This window comes from Tachyglossus aculeatus, chromosome 1 (genome assembly GCF_015852505.1).
Source record: "Tachyglossus aculeatus isolate mTacAcu1 chromosome 1, mTacAcu1.pri, whole genome shotgun sequence".
Classification (NCBI taxonomy): Eukaryota; Metazoa; Chordata; class Mammalia; order Monotremata; family Tachyglossidae; genus Tachyglossus; species Tachyglossus aculeatus.
In genome coordinates, this window is record NC_052066.1 from 33,402,939 (window position 1) to 33,417,909 (window position 14,971).

Below are 14,971 nucleotides of genomic sequence, written 5' to 3' on the forward strand. Positions count from 1 at the left end.
GCCGAGCAGTGTTCTAAGCACTGGGGAGGATACAAGATAATCAGATTGTCCCACGCGGGGCTCACAGTCTTAATCCCCATTTTACAGATGAGGGAACTGAGGCCCAGAGAAGCGAAGCGACTTGCCCAAAGTCACACAGCTGGCAAGTGGCGGAGCCAGGATTAGAACCCATGACTTCTGACCCCCCAGGCCTGTGCTCTTCCCACTGAGCCACGCTGCTTCTCTCAGTTAAGTGACTTGTCCCAGGTCACACAGCTGGCAAGTGGCAGAAGCGGGACTGGAGCCCACGGCTTCCGACTCTCAAGCCCAGGCTCTTAGTACAGTGCCGTACACACAGTGAGCGCTCAGTAAGTACCACTGACTGATTTCAAAATGCTGTCCGAACAAATGGCTCATTCTACAGGAACGTCCTTCAGCGAAGCCCGTGACGAGGGTCAAGACGGCCTATGAAGAGCAGCGGGAGCAACAGCGCCTGGCGGTCCAGAGGGCTGAGGAAGCCCGCCAACTGCGGGAACGCCAGGAATCTCTGCGCCAACAGAGGCTCCAAGGACACGTGTTGCGGCAGCAACAGCAACGCCAGGAAACAGAGCAGGCCCGGAGGAGGCAGGCTGAACTTGAAGAAGAGCGGCGTCACCAGAACCTGCTAAGGTTCATTTATTTTATGTGTGATGGCATTTATTAAGCGCTTACTATGTGCAAAGCACTGCTCTAAGCACTGGGGAGGTTACAAGGTGATCAGTTAGTCCCAAGAGGGGCTCCCAGTCTTAATCCCCATTTTCCAGCCGAGGCAACTGAGGCACAGAGAAGTGAAGTGACTTCCCCAAAGTCACACAGCTGACAATTGGCGGAGCCGGGGTTTGAACCCGTGACCTGCGGTCCCTGATTTTATGTGCACAGAAAGAATAACGTGTGGAATGCTCTTCACCAAAGGGAGCAACCTAATCCGATGTCGAGAGTGCAGGCTGGGTGAAAGGATGAATTAAAAATGAAACGTCATAAGGTTGTCAGATTTCGTCCCAGCCTGAATATTTAAACCCTTTTTATGTTTCAATTCTGCATTTTCGAAGAGGCATTTGCAACGTGATGACAGTGTTCTTAAAGAAGGACTTGAAAAGCCAGTTTTCTAAGAATTTGAAATTTAGTGGGCATTACTTGGTCACTCCTCGAGTAGCCCGGCAATTAGAAAATATTAAACCGGACACTTGAATAAAAATTATTAGAGGGTTGTGGAGCTCACTCCTCGAGTAGCCCGGCAATTAGAAAATATTTAACCGGACACTTGAATAAAAATTATTAGAGGGTTGTGGAGCCAGAAGACAACAGGATGTCAATGCACAGGAATTCCAGAGCTTTTATCTCATTTGACCGCTATACTATTGGTTGAACTGAACCACGTTTTGGAGGTATATGTTAGATGCTGTAATTATTATTTTTTTCATTTTTTATCATTTTTAAACTTGGGTTTCCGTTCTGATATGATTAAATTCTTACTCTGTACTTTTTCAAGTGGCTAAAACTATGCAAATCGGGTTGCACCACATTGGATATTTACCTAACTGAGTTACTTGTGTTATGTATTGATTGTAGGCAGAGAGCACATTATGATGCCATGGATCATGATATTGTTCAAGGAGCAGAGGAGCAGGGGATCCAGGAAGAGGATGGAGGTGGTGAGAGCGTTAAATCTGGGAGGAATTAACTGGTTTTCAGAAGAGTATTGTAAAATGCCATGTCGTGAGATTTGTGAGGCATGTACATGTCATTCTGGATTCTAGAGGATATCCTTGCAACGGATTTTACCAGGCAAAATCTACCCAAGAAGATATATTTCTTTTTCCTCGTGAAAGCTAGCTTCCATCATTTGATCCTGTTTGGACAGGAGACTTAAAGGGGAGGAAGATGCTTATCGGTTACCCTGCTGTGAATTTTATGGTAAATCATCAGGTCCAAGGTCTAGACAGCCCGCTGTTGGGTAGGGACCGTCTCTATATGTTGCCAACTTGTACTTCCCAAGCGCTTAGTACAGTGCTCTGCACACAGTAAGCGCTCAATAAATACGAATGAATGAATGAATGGGGGATGTCATATTTGATATTTGTTTTGTTGTCTGTCTCCCCCTTCTAGACTGTGAGCCTGCTACTGGGTAGGGACCGTCTCTTTATGTTGTCGACTTGTACTTCCCAAGCGCTTAGTACAGTGCTCTGCACACAGTAAGCGCTCAATAAATACGATTGAATGAATGAATATTCTCTGGGTTGAACTCTTTGACTTAACATAGTAAATTGTCATAACTAGAGGTAAAGCAAGATGTAGACCCTGTAGAGTCTTCTAAAATGTATTTTTTTTAAATTTTCCATTTGTTAATGCTTAGAGCTAGAAATATTCTTGAGGCTGTAGACAGAGAATTAGACGGATCTTGCAATTGATGAAGCATCTGGGGTGGGGAGGGGCACCAGGAAACTAACTTAAAAAATGGCCTCTATCTCCCCATTGAGTCCTCCTCTAATCCCGTGCTCCCAGTCCTTTTCTGAATCATGGGAATCTTTCTCCTGCTGTTGCCTTGTTAAGAAGGCACCAGCCCTGTCAACGTACTGGAGAAGAGTGGGTAGCAGGAACTACTCAAGGGAAAACCCAGTTATTTCCTCTGACCTGTTTTGCTTCTCCATTTAAACATAATAATGTCTGGAAAGGAAGTGGGAGGATAAGTCTAGGATGATCACTTGGGTTTTTAAAATTGGGTTTATTGAAGTCAATCAGTGGTCTTTACTGAGCACTTGCTGTGTGCAGAGCACTGTTCTAAAGGCCTCAGAGAGGATAGTAATAATAATAATTAATAATAATTGTGGTATTTGGTAGACGTGATCCCTGCCCTCAAGGAGCATACAGTCTAGGGGAGGAGAGGGACATTAGATTGCAGGTAGGGGAAACAGCAAAGTATAAATACAGCAGAGAGATTTTAATTTGATTATGTTTTGCAGCCTATGAAAGGGACAACCATCCCCAAGATGAGGCTGAAGAAGATCCTCATAATGGAAATGAGTCTCAAGAGCAAGATCACCAAGCAGATAACCCAGAGGCTGATGTAAGTAATAAGGGAATTCCAGTTCTAAGAACAAATGCCTTTGTGGGTGGGATTTGGAGGGGTTCATTCATTCATTCATTCATTCATTCATTGTCGTATTTATTGAGCACTTACTGTGTGCAGAGCGCTGTACTAAACGCTTCGGAAGTACAAGTTGGCAGCATACGGAGACAGTTCCTACCCAAAAATGGGCTCAAAGTCTAGAAGGGGGAGACAGACAACAAAACATGTGAGCAGGTGTCAAGTCATCAGAATAAATAGAAGTAAAGCTAGATGCACACCATTAACAAAGTAAAATAAATAGAATAGTAAATATGTACAAGTAAAATAAATAGAGTAGTAAATCTGTACAAACATATATACAGGTGCTGTGGGGAGGGGAAGGAGGTATGGCAGGGGGGATGGGGAGGGAGAGAGGGAGGAGTGGGCCCAGTCTGGGAAGACCTCCTGGAGGAGGTGAGCTCTCAGTAGGGCTTTGAAGGGAGGAAGAGGGCTAGCTTGGCAGATGTATGGAGGGAGGGCAGTCCAGGCTAGGGGGAGGACGTGGGTGGAGGGTCGACGGTGGGACAGGCGAGAACGGGGCACAGTGAGGAGGTTAATGGCAGAGGAGCAGAGGGTGCGGGCTGGGCTGGAGAAGGAAGAAAGGTGAAGTAGGAGGGGACGAGGTGATGGACAACCTTGAAGCCGAGAGTGAGGAGTTTTTTCCTGATGCGTAGGTTGACTGGTAGCCACTGGAGATTTTTGAGGAAGGGAGTAACGTGCCCAGAACGTTTCTGCATAAAGATGATCCGGGCAGCAGCGTGAAGTATAGACTGAAGTTGGGAGATCAGAGAGGAGGCTGATGCAGTAATCCCATCGGGATAGGATGAGAGATTGAACCAGAAAGGTAGCAGTTTGGATAGAGAGGAAAGGGTGGATCTTGGCGATGTTGTGGAGGTGAGACCGTCAGGTTTTGGTGACGGATTGGGTGTGTGGGGTGAACGAGAGAGCAGAGTCGAGGATGACACCAAGGTTGCAGGCTTGTGAGACGGGAAGGATGGTAGTGCTGTCTAAAGTGATGGGAAAGTGAGGGAGAGGGCAGGGTTTGGGAGGGAAGATAGGGAGTTCAGTCTTGGACATATTGAGTTTTAGATGGCGGGCAGACATCCAGACGGAATATCCTGAAGGCAAGAGGAGACACGAGCCTGAAAGGAGGCCTGAAGGGGCACAGATGTAGATTTGGGTGTCTTCAGCGTAGAAATGATATTTGAAGCTGTGGGAGCGAGTGAGTTCATCAAGAGAGTGAGTATAGATAGAGAACAGAAGGGGACCAAGAACTGACCCTTGAGGAACCCCTACAGTAAGGGGATGGGGGGGGCGGAGGAGGAGCCCGCAAAAGAGACTGAGAATGAACGGCCGGAGAGATAAGAGGAGAACCAGGAGAGGATGGAGTCTGTGAAGCCCAGGTTGGATAGCATGTTGAGAAGGGGGTGGTCCACAGTGTCGAAGGCAGCTGAGAGGTCGAGGAGGATTAGCATAGAGTAGGAGCCGTTCTATTTGGCAAGCAGGAGATCATTGGTGGATGGAAGCCAGATTGGAGGGGGTTGAGGAATTCGAGGCAGGGTGTAGACGACTCGTTCAAGGAGTTTGGAAAGGAATGGTAGGAGGGAGATTAGAGAAGCAGCGTGGCTCAGTGTGAAGAGCCTGGGCTTTGGAGTCAGAGGTCATGGGTTCAAATCCCAGCTCCGCCACTTGTCAGCTGTGTGACTTTGGGCAAGTCACTTAAATTCTCTGTGCCTCAGGTCCTTATCTGTAAAATGGGGATTAAGACTGTGAGCCCCATGTGGGACAACCTGATCACCTTGTAACCTCCCTAGCGCTTAGAACAGTGCTTTGCACTTAGTAAGTGCTTAATAAATGCTATCATTATTATCACGCTTCCAGTCTTCAAACCGGATGGCATCATCCAGAGGGTTTCTTGCCACCCTTGACCTCACCAGAGGGAAGTATATGGAGTCTTTTGGCAATAGGTCCTAAGGTATCAGTTCTTACAGGTAGAAAGTTCTTCCTGTTCCCAAACTCTCCTGCTACAATTTATATCCCTCCAGTGTCTTTCCCAAGACTGTAGACAACATCACTCTCCTCCTTGTATCACTAGTTCATAATTTTGGCCTTATCCTGCATTTATCTTTCTCATTCAGTCCACATATTGAAAACCCATCACCAAATCCTGTCGGCCCTACCTTCAGAAAATCTTTACAACCCACTCCATTTGGGGCTGCTACTTGCTGATCCAGGCACTTGTCCTGGACCACGCTGCCTCCTGTCTCTCTCTCCAGTCCAGTCCTTATTTCACTCTGCTTCCCAGATCACTTTTCTTAAAGTTCAATCCACATCTCCCGATTCCTTATTCATGCATTTATTCATTCAATCATATTTATTGAGTGCTTACTGTGTGCAGAGCACTGTACTAAGTGCTTGGGAATTACAAGTCGGCAACATATAGAGACGGTCCCTACCCAACAACGGGCTCACAGTCTAGAAGGGGGAGATAGACAACAAAACAAAACAAGTAGATGGGTGTCAAAACCGTGAGAATAAATAGAATTATAGCTATATGCACATTATTAATAAAATAGAGTAGTAAATATGTACAAGTGAAATAAAGTAATAAATATGTACAAATATATACAAGTGCTGTGGGGAGGGGGAGGAGTAGGGCGGGGGGCGATGGGGAGGGGAGGAGGAGAGGAAAACGGGGGCTTAGTCTGGGAAGACCTCCTGGAGGAGGTGAGCTCTCAGTAGGGCTTTGAAGGGAGGAAGAGCTAGATTGGCAGATGTGTGGAGGGAGGGCATTCCAGGCCAGAGCAAGGATGTGGGCCAGGGGTCGACGGCAGGACAGGCGATAAGGTGGCCCCGTGAGTAGGTTAGCAGCAAAGGAGTGGAGTGTGCAGGCTGGGCTGTAGAAGGAGAGAAGGAAGGTGAGGTAGGAGGGAGGGAGGCGAGGTAGGAGGGGGCGAGGTGATGGACAGCCTTGAAGCCAAGAGTGAGGAGTTTTTGCTTGATTTATGGGTTGACAGGCAGCCACTGGAGATTTTTGATGAGCGGAGTGACATGCCCAGAGTGTTTCTGTACAGAGATAATCCAGGCAGCAGAGTGAAGTATAGACTGAAGCGGGGGGAGAGAGGAGGATGGGAGATCGGAAAGGAGGTTGATGCAGTAATCCCATCTGGATAGGATGGGAGATTGTACCGGCAAGGTAGCGGTTTGGATGGAGAGGAAAGGGCAGATCTTGGCAATGTTATGGAGGTGAGACCGGCAGGTTTAGGTGATGGATTAGATGTGTGGGGTTCATGAATGAGAGGGCGAAGTCAAGGATGACACCAAGGTTGCGGGCTTGAGAAACGGGAAGGATGGTAGTGCCGGCTACAGTGATGGTACCTCTGTTTGTTGCCCATCTATGTCCAGATCAAACAGAAACTCCTTACCATCCTCTTTAAAGCACTCAATCAACTCTCCTTGTCCTACCTTTCTTTGCTGCTTTCTACCACAACCCAAGCTGCACGTTTCACTTCTCTAAGCGAACCTACTTATTCACTGTACCTTGATTTTTGTCTTTGTTGCTGCCGATCCCTTGCCCACATCTTCCCTCTGGCCTAGAACTCCCTTCCCTTTCATATGTGAAAGACCACCACTCTCCCCACATCCAAAGCCTTATTAAAATCACATGTTTTCCAAGAAGCCTTCCCTGACCAAGACCTTGTGGACCTTACTCCCTCTCCCCTCTGTTGCCTATGTACTTGGATTTGTTCCATTTAAGCTCTTGATATTCACCCCCATCCTCAGCCTCACAACACTCATGTGCAGATCCATAATTTATTTTAATGTCTGTGTGCCCCCTTTAACTGTAAGCTCCCTCTGGGCCGAGAACGTTTTTACCAACTCTGATGTGTTGTTCTGTCCCAAGCACTTAGTTCAGTGCTCTGCACACAGTAAGCACTCAGTAATATCACTGACTGATTGAAGTCGATTCACCTTGGAGACTGTGAGCCTGCTGTTGGATAGGGACCGTCTCTCTATGTTGCCAACTTGTACTTCCCAAGCGCTAGTACAGTGCTCTGCACACAGTAAGCGCTCAATAAATACGATTGAATGAATGAATGAATTCTCCTCCCATCCTGTGTGAGCATTTGTTCACCATCATATTGCCATATTGAAGACTTTGGTTAGTTCTCTTGTAATATATGTTTTCGCTATGCATTTTGGATACAACTTTTGGAGAAGTGTAGAATGTTATTTTAACAGTGCACACCTATCTGAATTCCATGCAGTGCCTTAAGAAATGTTTTTGCACTTCTGAAAGGCATCAATCAAAACTCATCCACTGTAATATGTTTGCCTTAACCTGACTTTCATCAAGAACATAACAGTCATGGTGCAGGAGACCTGATGGCATAAGTTAAATGTTCAGCCTTCTCCAGCTAAAACCAGTTCTGTTAAACTTTTCACATACAACCCATTTTGGTCCTTTCAGTGACACCACATTGATAAAACTTTACCATCAGTATCGATAATTTAAAACGTGAAATTCCAGTGCCGTGACTTGTCTTATCTACTTAATGGAAGCGAGATTCTGTTTTCTGCTCTTTTTCTCTCCCTCTCCACCCCCACCACACCCACCACAATAACCATACTTGTATTTTATTACTTAGTCATACACAGAGGGTATGCAGATTTCAGTTCTACATATTGACAAAATCAATCCTTCATCCTGATGTTCTTAAAGAATAGGTTTTTTTTAAATGAGTGATGGTTTAACCAGGATTTTGTTTTTCCATTTCTCACCCAACTTACTGAAAGGCAGATGTGAAAGGGAAAAAGAATGGGCCATATGTTGGCTAAAAAACCTAGATCTCAATAATCAGTCAATCATTTATTGAGCACTTACTATGTGCAGAGTAATGTACTAAGCACTTGGGAAGGTGCAATCCCTGCCTACCAGGAGCTTTCGGTCTTTAGAGGGAGACAGACATTAATATGAATACATTACAAATACATTACAAATTTCTTAACATCAACACTTATGTTTAGGTATATATATTTATTTGGTTTTTCGTCCACTCATTTTATCTCTTTATGATCTACTTGAGCCATTTCCTGCTATTCTAGCCTATAACACTCTTTAGAGAATTTTTTCTAGTACTTTGGTTGATAGCTCCTTGAACTCCAAGCACTTAAAACTGCGTTTCACACTCAGTTGTTGCTCAGTAAAAACGATTGAGTTGTAGTCTCCCAAGTGCCTAGTTTAGTGCTCTGCACATAGTGGGCACTCAGTAAATATTACTAATGCACTGATGTAATGTTCCTCCCAAATGGCAAGGAACAGGAGAGAAATGCACTACCGTGCATGATGCAGGAGATTATCTCAACCGCACTCCCAACTATTCATTCATTCATTCAATCGTATTTATTGAGCGCTTACTGTGTGCAGAGCACTGTACTAAGCGCTTGGGAAGTACAAGTTGGCAACATACAGAGACGGTCCCTACCCAACAGCGGGCTCACAATCCAGAAGGGGGAGACAGAGAACAAAACAAAACATATTAACAAAATAAAATAAATAGAATGAATATGTACAAATAAAATAAATAAATAAAAGCAGCGTGGCTCAGAGAAGCAGCGTGGCTGAGTGGAAAGAGCCCGGGCTTTGGAGTCAGAGTTCATGGGTTCAAATCCCGGCTCTGCCAATTGTCAGCTGTGTGACTTTGGGCAAGTCACTTAACTTCTCTGTGCCTCAGTTACCTCATCTGCAAAATGGGAATTAAGACTGTGAGCCCCCCGTGGGACAACCTGATCACCTTGTAACCTCCCCAGCGCTTAGAACAGTGCTTTGCACATAGTAAGCGCTTAATAAATGCCATTATAAATAGAGTAATAAGTACATACAAACATATATGCATATATACAGGTGCTGTGGGGAGGGGAAGGAGGTAAAGTGGGGGGGATGAGGAGGAGGAGGGGGAGAGCAAGGAAGGGGGCTCAGTCTGGGAAGGCCTCCTGGAGGAGGTGAGCTCTCAGTAGGGCTTTGAACTATAATTATGCTTATTTATATTGATGCTATTGATGCCTCTTTACTTGTTTTGACGTCTATTTCCCCCCTTCTAGACTGTAAGCCCGTAGTGGGCAGGGATTTTCTCTCTTTGTTACCGAATTGTACTTTCCAAGCATTTCATGCATTCATTTAGTGAATTCGTTCAGTTATATTTATTGAGCGCTTACTGTGTGCAGAGCACTGTACTAAGCGCTTGGGAAGTACAAATTGGCAACATATAGAAACCGTCCCTACCCAACAACGGGCTCACAGTCTAGAAGGGGGAGACAGACAACAAAACAAACAAGTAGACAGGCATCAATAGCATCTATATAAATAAATAGAATTATAGATATGCACACATCATTAATAAAGTAAATAGAATAATAAATATGTACATATATACACAAGTGCTGTGGGACTGGCGGGGGGGTAGAGCAGAGGGAGGGAGTGGGGCGATGGGGAGGGGAGGAGGAGCAAAGGAAAAGGGGGGCTCAGTCTGGGAAAGCCACCAGGAGGAGTACATATCTTGTACTCCTTGTACATATCTTGTATTTGTACATGTACAAGTACTTGTATCTTGTACTTTTGTACATATCTTGTACTTGTACATATCTATTCTATTTATTTTATTTTGTTAGTATGTTTGGTTTTGTTCTCTGTCTCCCCCTTTTAGACTGTGTGCCCACTGTTGGGTAGGGACTGTCTCTATATGTTGCCAACTTGTACTTCCCAAGCGCTTAGTACAGTGCTCTGCACACAGTAAGCACTCAATAAATACGATTGATGATGATGATGTTGATGATGAGGTGAGCTTTCAGTGGGGGAATGAATGAATGGATTCAATGTCATTTTCAGGAGCCTCATTTTCAGGTCCAAAGCACAGCTCCACACACTAAAACCATCATATACTTCAGTTAAAAGACCTGCAAGCATAGATTTACCTTTTCCAGGCCACTAAACCTGGGCCCTTTTGCTTTCCAATTCATTCAGTCATATTTATTGAGCGCTTACTATGTGCAGAGCACTGTACTAAATGCTTGGAAGTACAAATCGGCAACATATTGAGACAGTCCCTACCCAACAACGGGCTCACTGTCTAGAAGGGGGAGACAGACAACAAAACGCTTAGTACAGTGCTCTGCACACAGTAAGTGCTCAATCAATATGATTGAATGAATGAACAAAACAGACAGATGTCAATACCATCAGAGTAGATAGATAGAATTATAGCTATATACACATTATTAATAAAATAGAGTAATAAATATGTACAAATATACAGAAGTGCTGTGGGGAGGGGAAAGGGGTAAGGCAGAGGGAGGGGGTGGGGGTGATGGGGAGGAAAAGGTGGGGGGCCTCTCAATTACGGGCAGCGCTAAGTAAGCGCTCAAATTAAACTTGATATCTCCCTTTGTAAAAATGTGTTTTCTTTATTGCTCTTCCTAATTGACAGAGGGCAGCTGAGGAGGATGTGAATCCGGCGGATGACCCGAACAATCAGGGAGAAGATGAGTTTGAAGAAGCAGAGCAAGCGAGGGAAGAGAATTTGCCAGAAGAGAGCGAAAAGCATAAACTCAGCAATCAAAAACCGGAGAATGCAGAAATGGACGAACATTTGGTTGTAAGTCAGTGGCAAGCGCGGAACTTTGTTTGTGTCCAGGTACTGTGAAGGGCGGTTCATTATATAAAAAGAGAAGAATCGTCTAAATAGAAGGCGCCAATCTCAGTGCACTTTGAAGGGTCTCCATTAAATGGTAGCCTGCAGACGAGGAGGGGGTAAACATCCAGGTTTTTAATTGTGAATTATTCTCCATTGCTCTGTGTCCGCTGATCCATTCCCAATGTACTTTCTCCTGTGTGCCGTGCGGCATTCCACATTTAATGAGTTTGGACTTTACCCTTCCCTTTGGTTTGACAGATGGCAGGAAATCCAGACCAACAGGAAGATAATGTCGATGAACAGTATCAGGAAGAGGGAGAGGAAGAGGTAATGAAATTGAATAATGATAACAAGTATGGTATTTGTTAAGCTTTGCTACGTGCCAAGGACTGTTTTGAGGTAGCGGCAAGATAGCAGGTCGGACATGGTACATGTTCCGCAAGGTGATAATAATAATAATAATAATAATAATAATAATAATAATAATAATAATAATAATGGTATTAAGCGCTTACTATGTGCAAAGCACTGGGGGGATACAAGGTGAACAGGTTGTCCCACGTGGGGCTTACAGTCTTCATCCCCATTTTACAGATGAGGGAATTGAGGCACAGAGAAGTTAAGTGACTTGCCCAGAGTCACACAGCTCACAAGTGGTGGAGTTGGGATTTGAACCCATGACCACTGACTCCAAAGCCCGGGCTCTTTCCACTGAGCCACGCTGGTGATCACAGTCTCAGTAGAGAAGCAGTGTGGTATAGTGGCTAGAGCACATGCCTTGGAGTCAGAAAGACTTGGGTTCTAATTCTGGCTCTGCCACTCCCCAGCTCTGGGACCTTGGGCAAGTCATTTAGCTTCTGTGTGCCTCAGTTACGTCATCTGTAAAATGGGGATTAGACTGTGAGCCCCATGTGGCACGTGGACCCCATCCAACCTGATTAGCTACCCCAACACTTAGTACAGTGCTTAGCATGCAGTAAATAGCATAAAAAATTAGGAGGGAGAAAAGGTATTCCCAGGTTCACAAAAGAACAGACTGAGGCCAGAGAAGTCTATGAATCAATCAGGGATATCAATCAGAGAAGCAGTGTGGCTCAGTGGAAACATCCCGGGCTTTGGAGTCAGAGGTCATGGGTTCAAATTCCGACTCTGCCACTTGTCAGCTGTGTGACTTTGGACAAGTCACTTAACTTCTCTGGGCCTCAGTTACCTCATCTGCAAAATGGGGATTAAGACTGTGAGCCCCACGTGGGACAACTTGATCATATTGTATCCCCCCCAGTACTTAGAACAGTGCTTTGCACATAGTAAGCGCTTAACAAATGCCATTATTATTATTATTATTATTATTATTTGGAGTCAGGTCATGGGTTCAAATTCCAACTCCGCCACTTGTCAGCTGTGTGACTTTGGGCAAGTCACTTAACTTCTCTGGGCCTCAGTTACCTCATCTGTAAAATGGGGATTAAGACTGTGAGCCCCCCGTGGGACAACCTGATCACCTTGTGACCTCCCCAGCGCTTAGAATAGTGATTTGCACATTGTAAGCACTTAATAAATGCCATTATCATTATTATTATTATTATTATTATTAATGAAATGCTTACTGTGTGCAAAGTGCTGGTATTTTTTTAATGGTATTTGTCAAGCACTTACCATGTGCCAGGCATTGTGCTGAGTGCTGGGGTAGATACAGATTAATCAGAGGTCCTGCCTGCATCAGGCTAATCCCCATTTTACAGATGAGGTACTTAAAGCACAAAGAAGTTAAGTGATTTGCACAAGGTCACGCAGCAGACAAGTGGAGGAGCCAGGGTTAGAATCTAGGCCCATGCTGTAGACCGTGCTAGTTTTCGCTGTTCTAAGCTTTTGGGAGAGTACAATAATAATAATAATAATAATGATGGCATTTATTAAGCGCTTACTATGTGCAAAGCACTGTTCTAAGTGCTGGGGAGGTTACACAGTGATCAGGTTGTCCCACGGGGGGCTCACAGTCTTAATCCCTAATTTACAGATGAGGTAACTGAGGCACAGAGAAGTGAAGTGTCTGCCCAAAGTCACACAGCTGACAGCTGGCGGAGCCGGGATTTGAACCCCGACCTCTGACTCCAAAGCCCGCGCTCTTTCCACTGAGCCACACTGCTTCTCAATAATGGCATTTATTAAGCGCTTACTATGTGCAGAGCACTGTTCTAAGCGCTGGGGAGGTTACAAGGTGATCAGGTTGTCCCACCGAGGGCTCACAGTCTTAATCCCTATTTTACAGATGAGGTAACTGAGGCCCAGAGAAGTTAAGTGACTTGCCCAAAGTCACACAGCTGACAATTGGCAGAGCCGGGATTTGAACCCTTGACCTCTGACTCCAAAGCCTGGGCTCTTTCCACTGAGCCACGCTGCTCCTCAATATTAATAATAGCATTTATTAAGCGCTTACTATGTGCAAAGCACTGTTCTAAGCACTGGGGAGTTTACAGTGTGATCAGGTTGTCCCACGGGGGGCTCACAGTTAATCCCCATTTTACAGATGAGGGAACTGAGGCCCGGAGAAGTGAAGTGACTTGCCCAAAGTCACCCAGCTGACAAGTGGCGGAGCCGGGATTTGAACCCATGACCTCTGACTCCAAAGGCCGGGCTCTTTCCAGTGAGCCACGCTGCTTCAATGCAACAGAGTCAGCTGTACTATATACTGGAATAGGCGGACACTATCCTTTGTTCAGTACAGTGATTTGCACACAGTAAATGTTCAATAAATACAATTGAGGGAAGTTCACAGGTGCCGCAGAAGGCCGGGGGAGGGGAGAACAGAATGGCAAATGAGAGATTAGTCAAGGAAGGCTTCCTGGAGGAGAGATGATTTTAATAGGGCTTTGAAGAGAGGGAGGGGGAGTCCAGGAAGGGGCAAGGAGTCAATGGCGGGAGAGACTAGATGGAGGAGGTGTAATAGGTTGACGTTAGAGCAGTGATGTGAGCAAGGCACAGGAGAGGTAGGGTAGAGAGAGCTGATTGAGTGCCAGAGGTGAGGAACGGGGGACTCACTGTCAAAGTGGGAAGGAGAACAGGTATATTTAAATCCCTGTTGTACAGATGTGGAAACAGAGGCATCTAGGAGTTAACTGACTTGCCCAAGTTAACGGCTTAGAACCGGTAATGGCAAGTTAACGGTATTAGAACCCGGGTCTCTTGACTGCCAGGCCACACTGTTTCAGTTAAACCTACATTCCTCAACTTCAGTTCTGTCCTGATTAGCGTTCCTGCCCTTTTATTTTTTTGGTATCGCCAAAGAGTCACACTGAGAAATGGGGGTAAATATTAGAAAATATGAATACGTCGATCTTTTTCTCTTTGGTGAATTGCTAAAATAAAGTCCCAGTCTCTTTCTTGTGCTTTTACGTTCAGGCAAAATTGTAGGATTTTCAGTTTTGACTGCCCAAGTAATGATCATTGTTTATTGTTCACTTGCAAGTAGCCATTGTTATGTGATTTTTTTTAAGATGCTGTGCGCTAGTGTGCGGTTGTATGCCAAGGTACACATACAGTATAGTAGTTCTTTAGATTGTAGCCTTCCCTTTTTTATTGTTCTTTTGTTTCCTGATTTTTTTTTTTTCTGTTTATGGGGCACAGAGAACCTTTTTAGTTGTATATGTCCTTGAAGATATTAAGGAGAGTTGTAGTGAATCCTACAGCTTCATCTTCAGTGAGTCAGTAACATTTATTACTCACAGTGTACAGAGCTCTGCAGTAAAGAAGACGTGCTCCGTGCCCACAAGGAGTTTGCAATATCATCATCATCAATCGTATTTATTGAGCGCTTACTATGTGCAGAGCACTGTACTAAGCGCTTGGGAAGTACAAATTGGCAACATATATGGTGGAAGTTTCACAGTCATTGTTAATACTAGGAACCAAGACGTACATGGATTTTGTTTCGGGGGACAGAGGGGCCTAATCAGTCACGCAGGATATTTTCAGGATGGCTCAGTCGATCAGTGGGGTACTCTAGACTGAGAGCTCATTGTGGGCTGGGATTGTCACTCTTTGTTGCTGTATTGGACTTTCCCAAGCGGTTAGTACAGTGCTCTGCGGACATTAAGTGCTTGATGAATTCATTCGATCATATTTATTGAGCACTTACTGTGTGCGGAGCATTGTACTA

General features: G+C 45.0%; 1 protein-coding gene across 6 annotated transcripts in view; it reads left to right on the forward strand.

The window, feature by feature from the left end:
- Nucleotides 1-14,971, forward strand: part of GOLIM4 (golgi integral membrane protein 4) — a 102,717-nt gene that overhangs the window by 78,372 nt on the left and 9,374 nt on the right. For 4 of the 6 annotated variants that reach the window (XM_038756183.1, XM_038756344.1, XM_038756416.1 and 1 more), the window contains 5 exons: nt 404-648; nt 1,588-1,670; nt 2,979-3,082; nt 10,609-10,776; nt 11,074-11,142. In XM_038756183.1, coding sequence (XP_038612111.1) covers nt 404-648; nt 1,588-1,670; nt 2,979-3,082; nt 10,609-10,776; nt 11,074-11,142 — 669 coding nt within the window. The remainder of the gene's footprint in view (nt 1-403; nt 649-1,587; nt 1,671-2,978; nt 3,083-10,608; nt 10,777-11,073; nt 11,143-14,971) is intronic. The other 2 variants (XM_038756266.1, XM_038756575.1) reach the window with 1 other exon arrangement.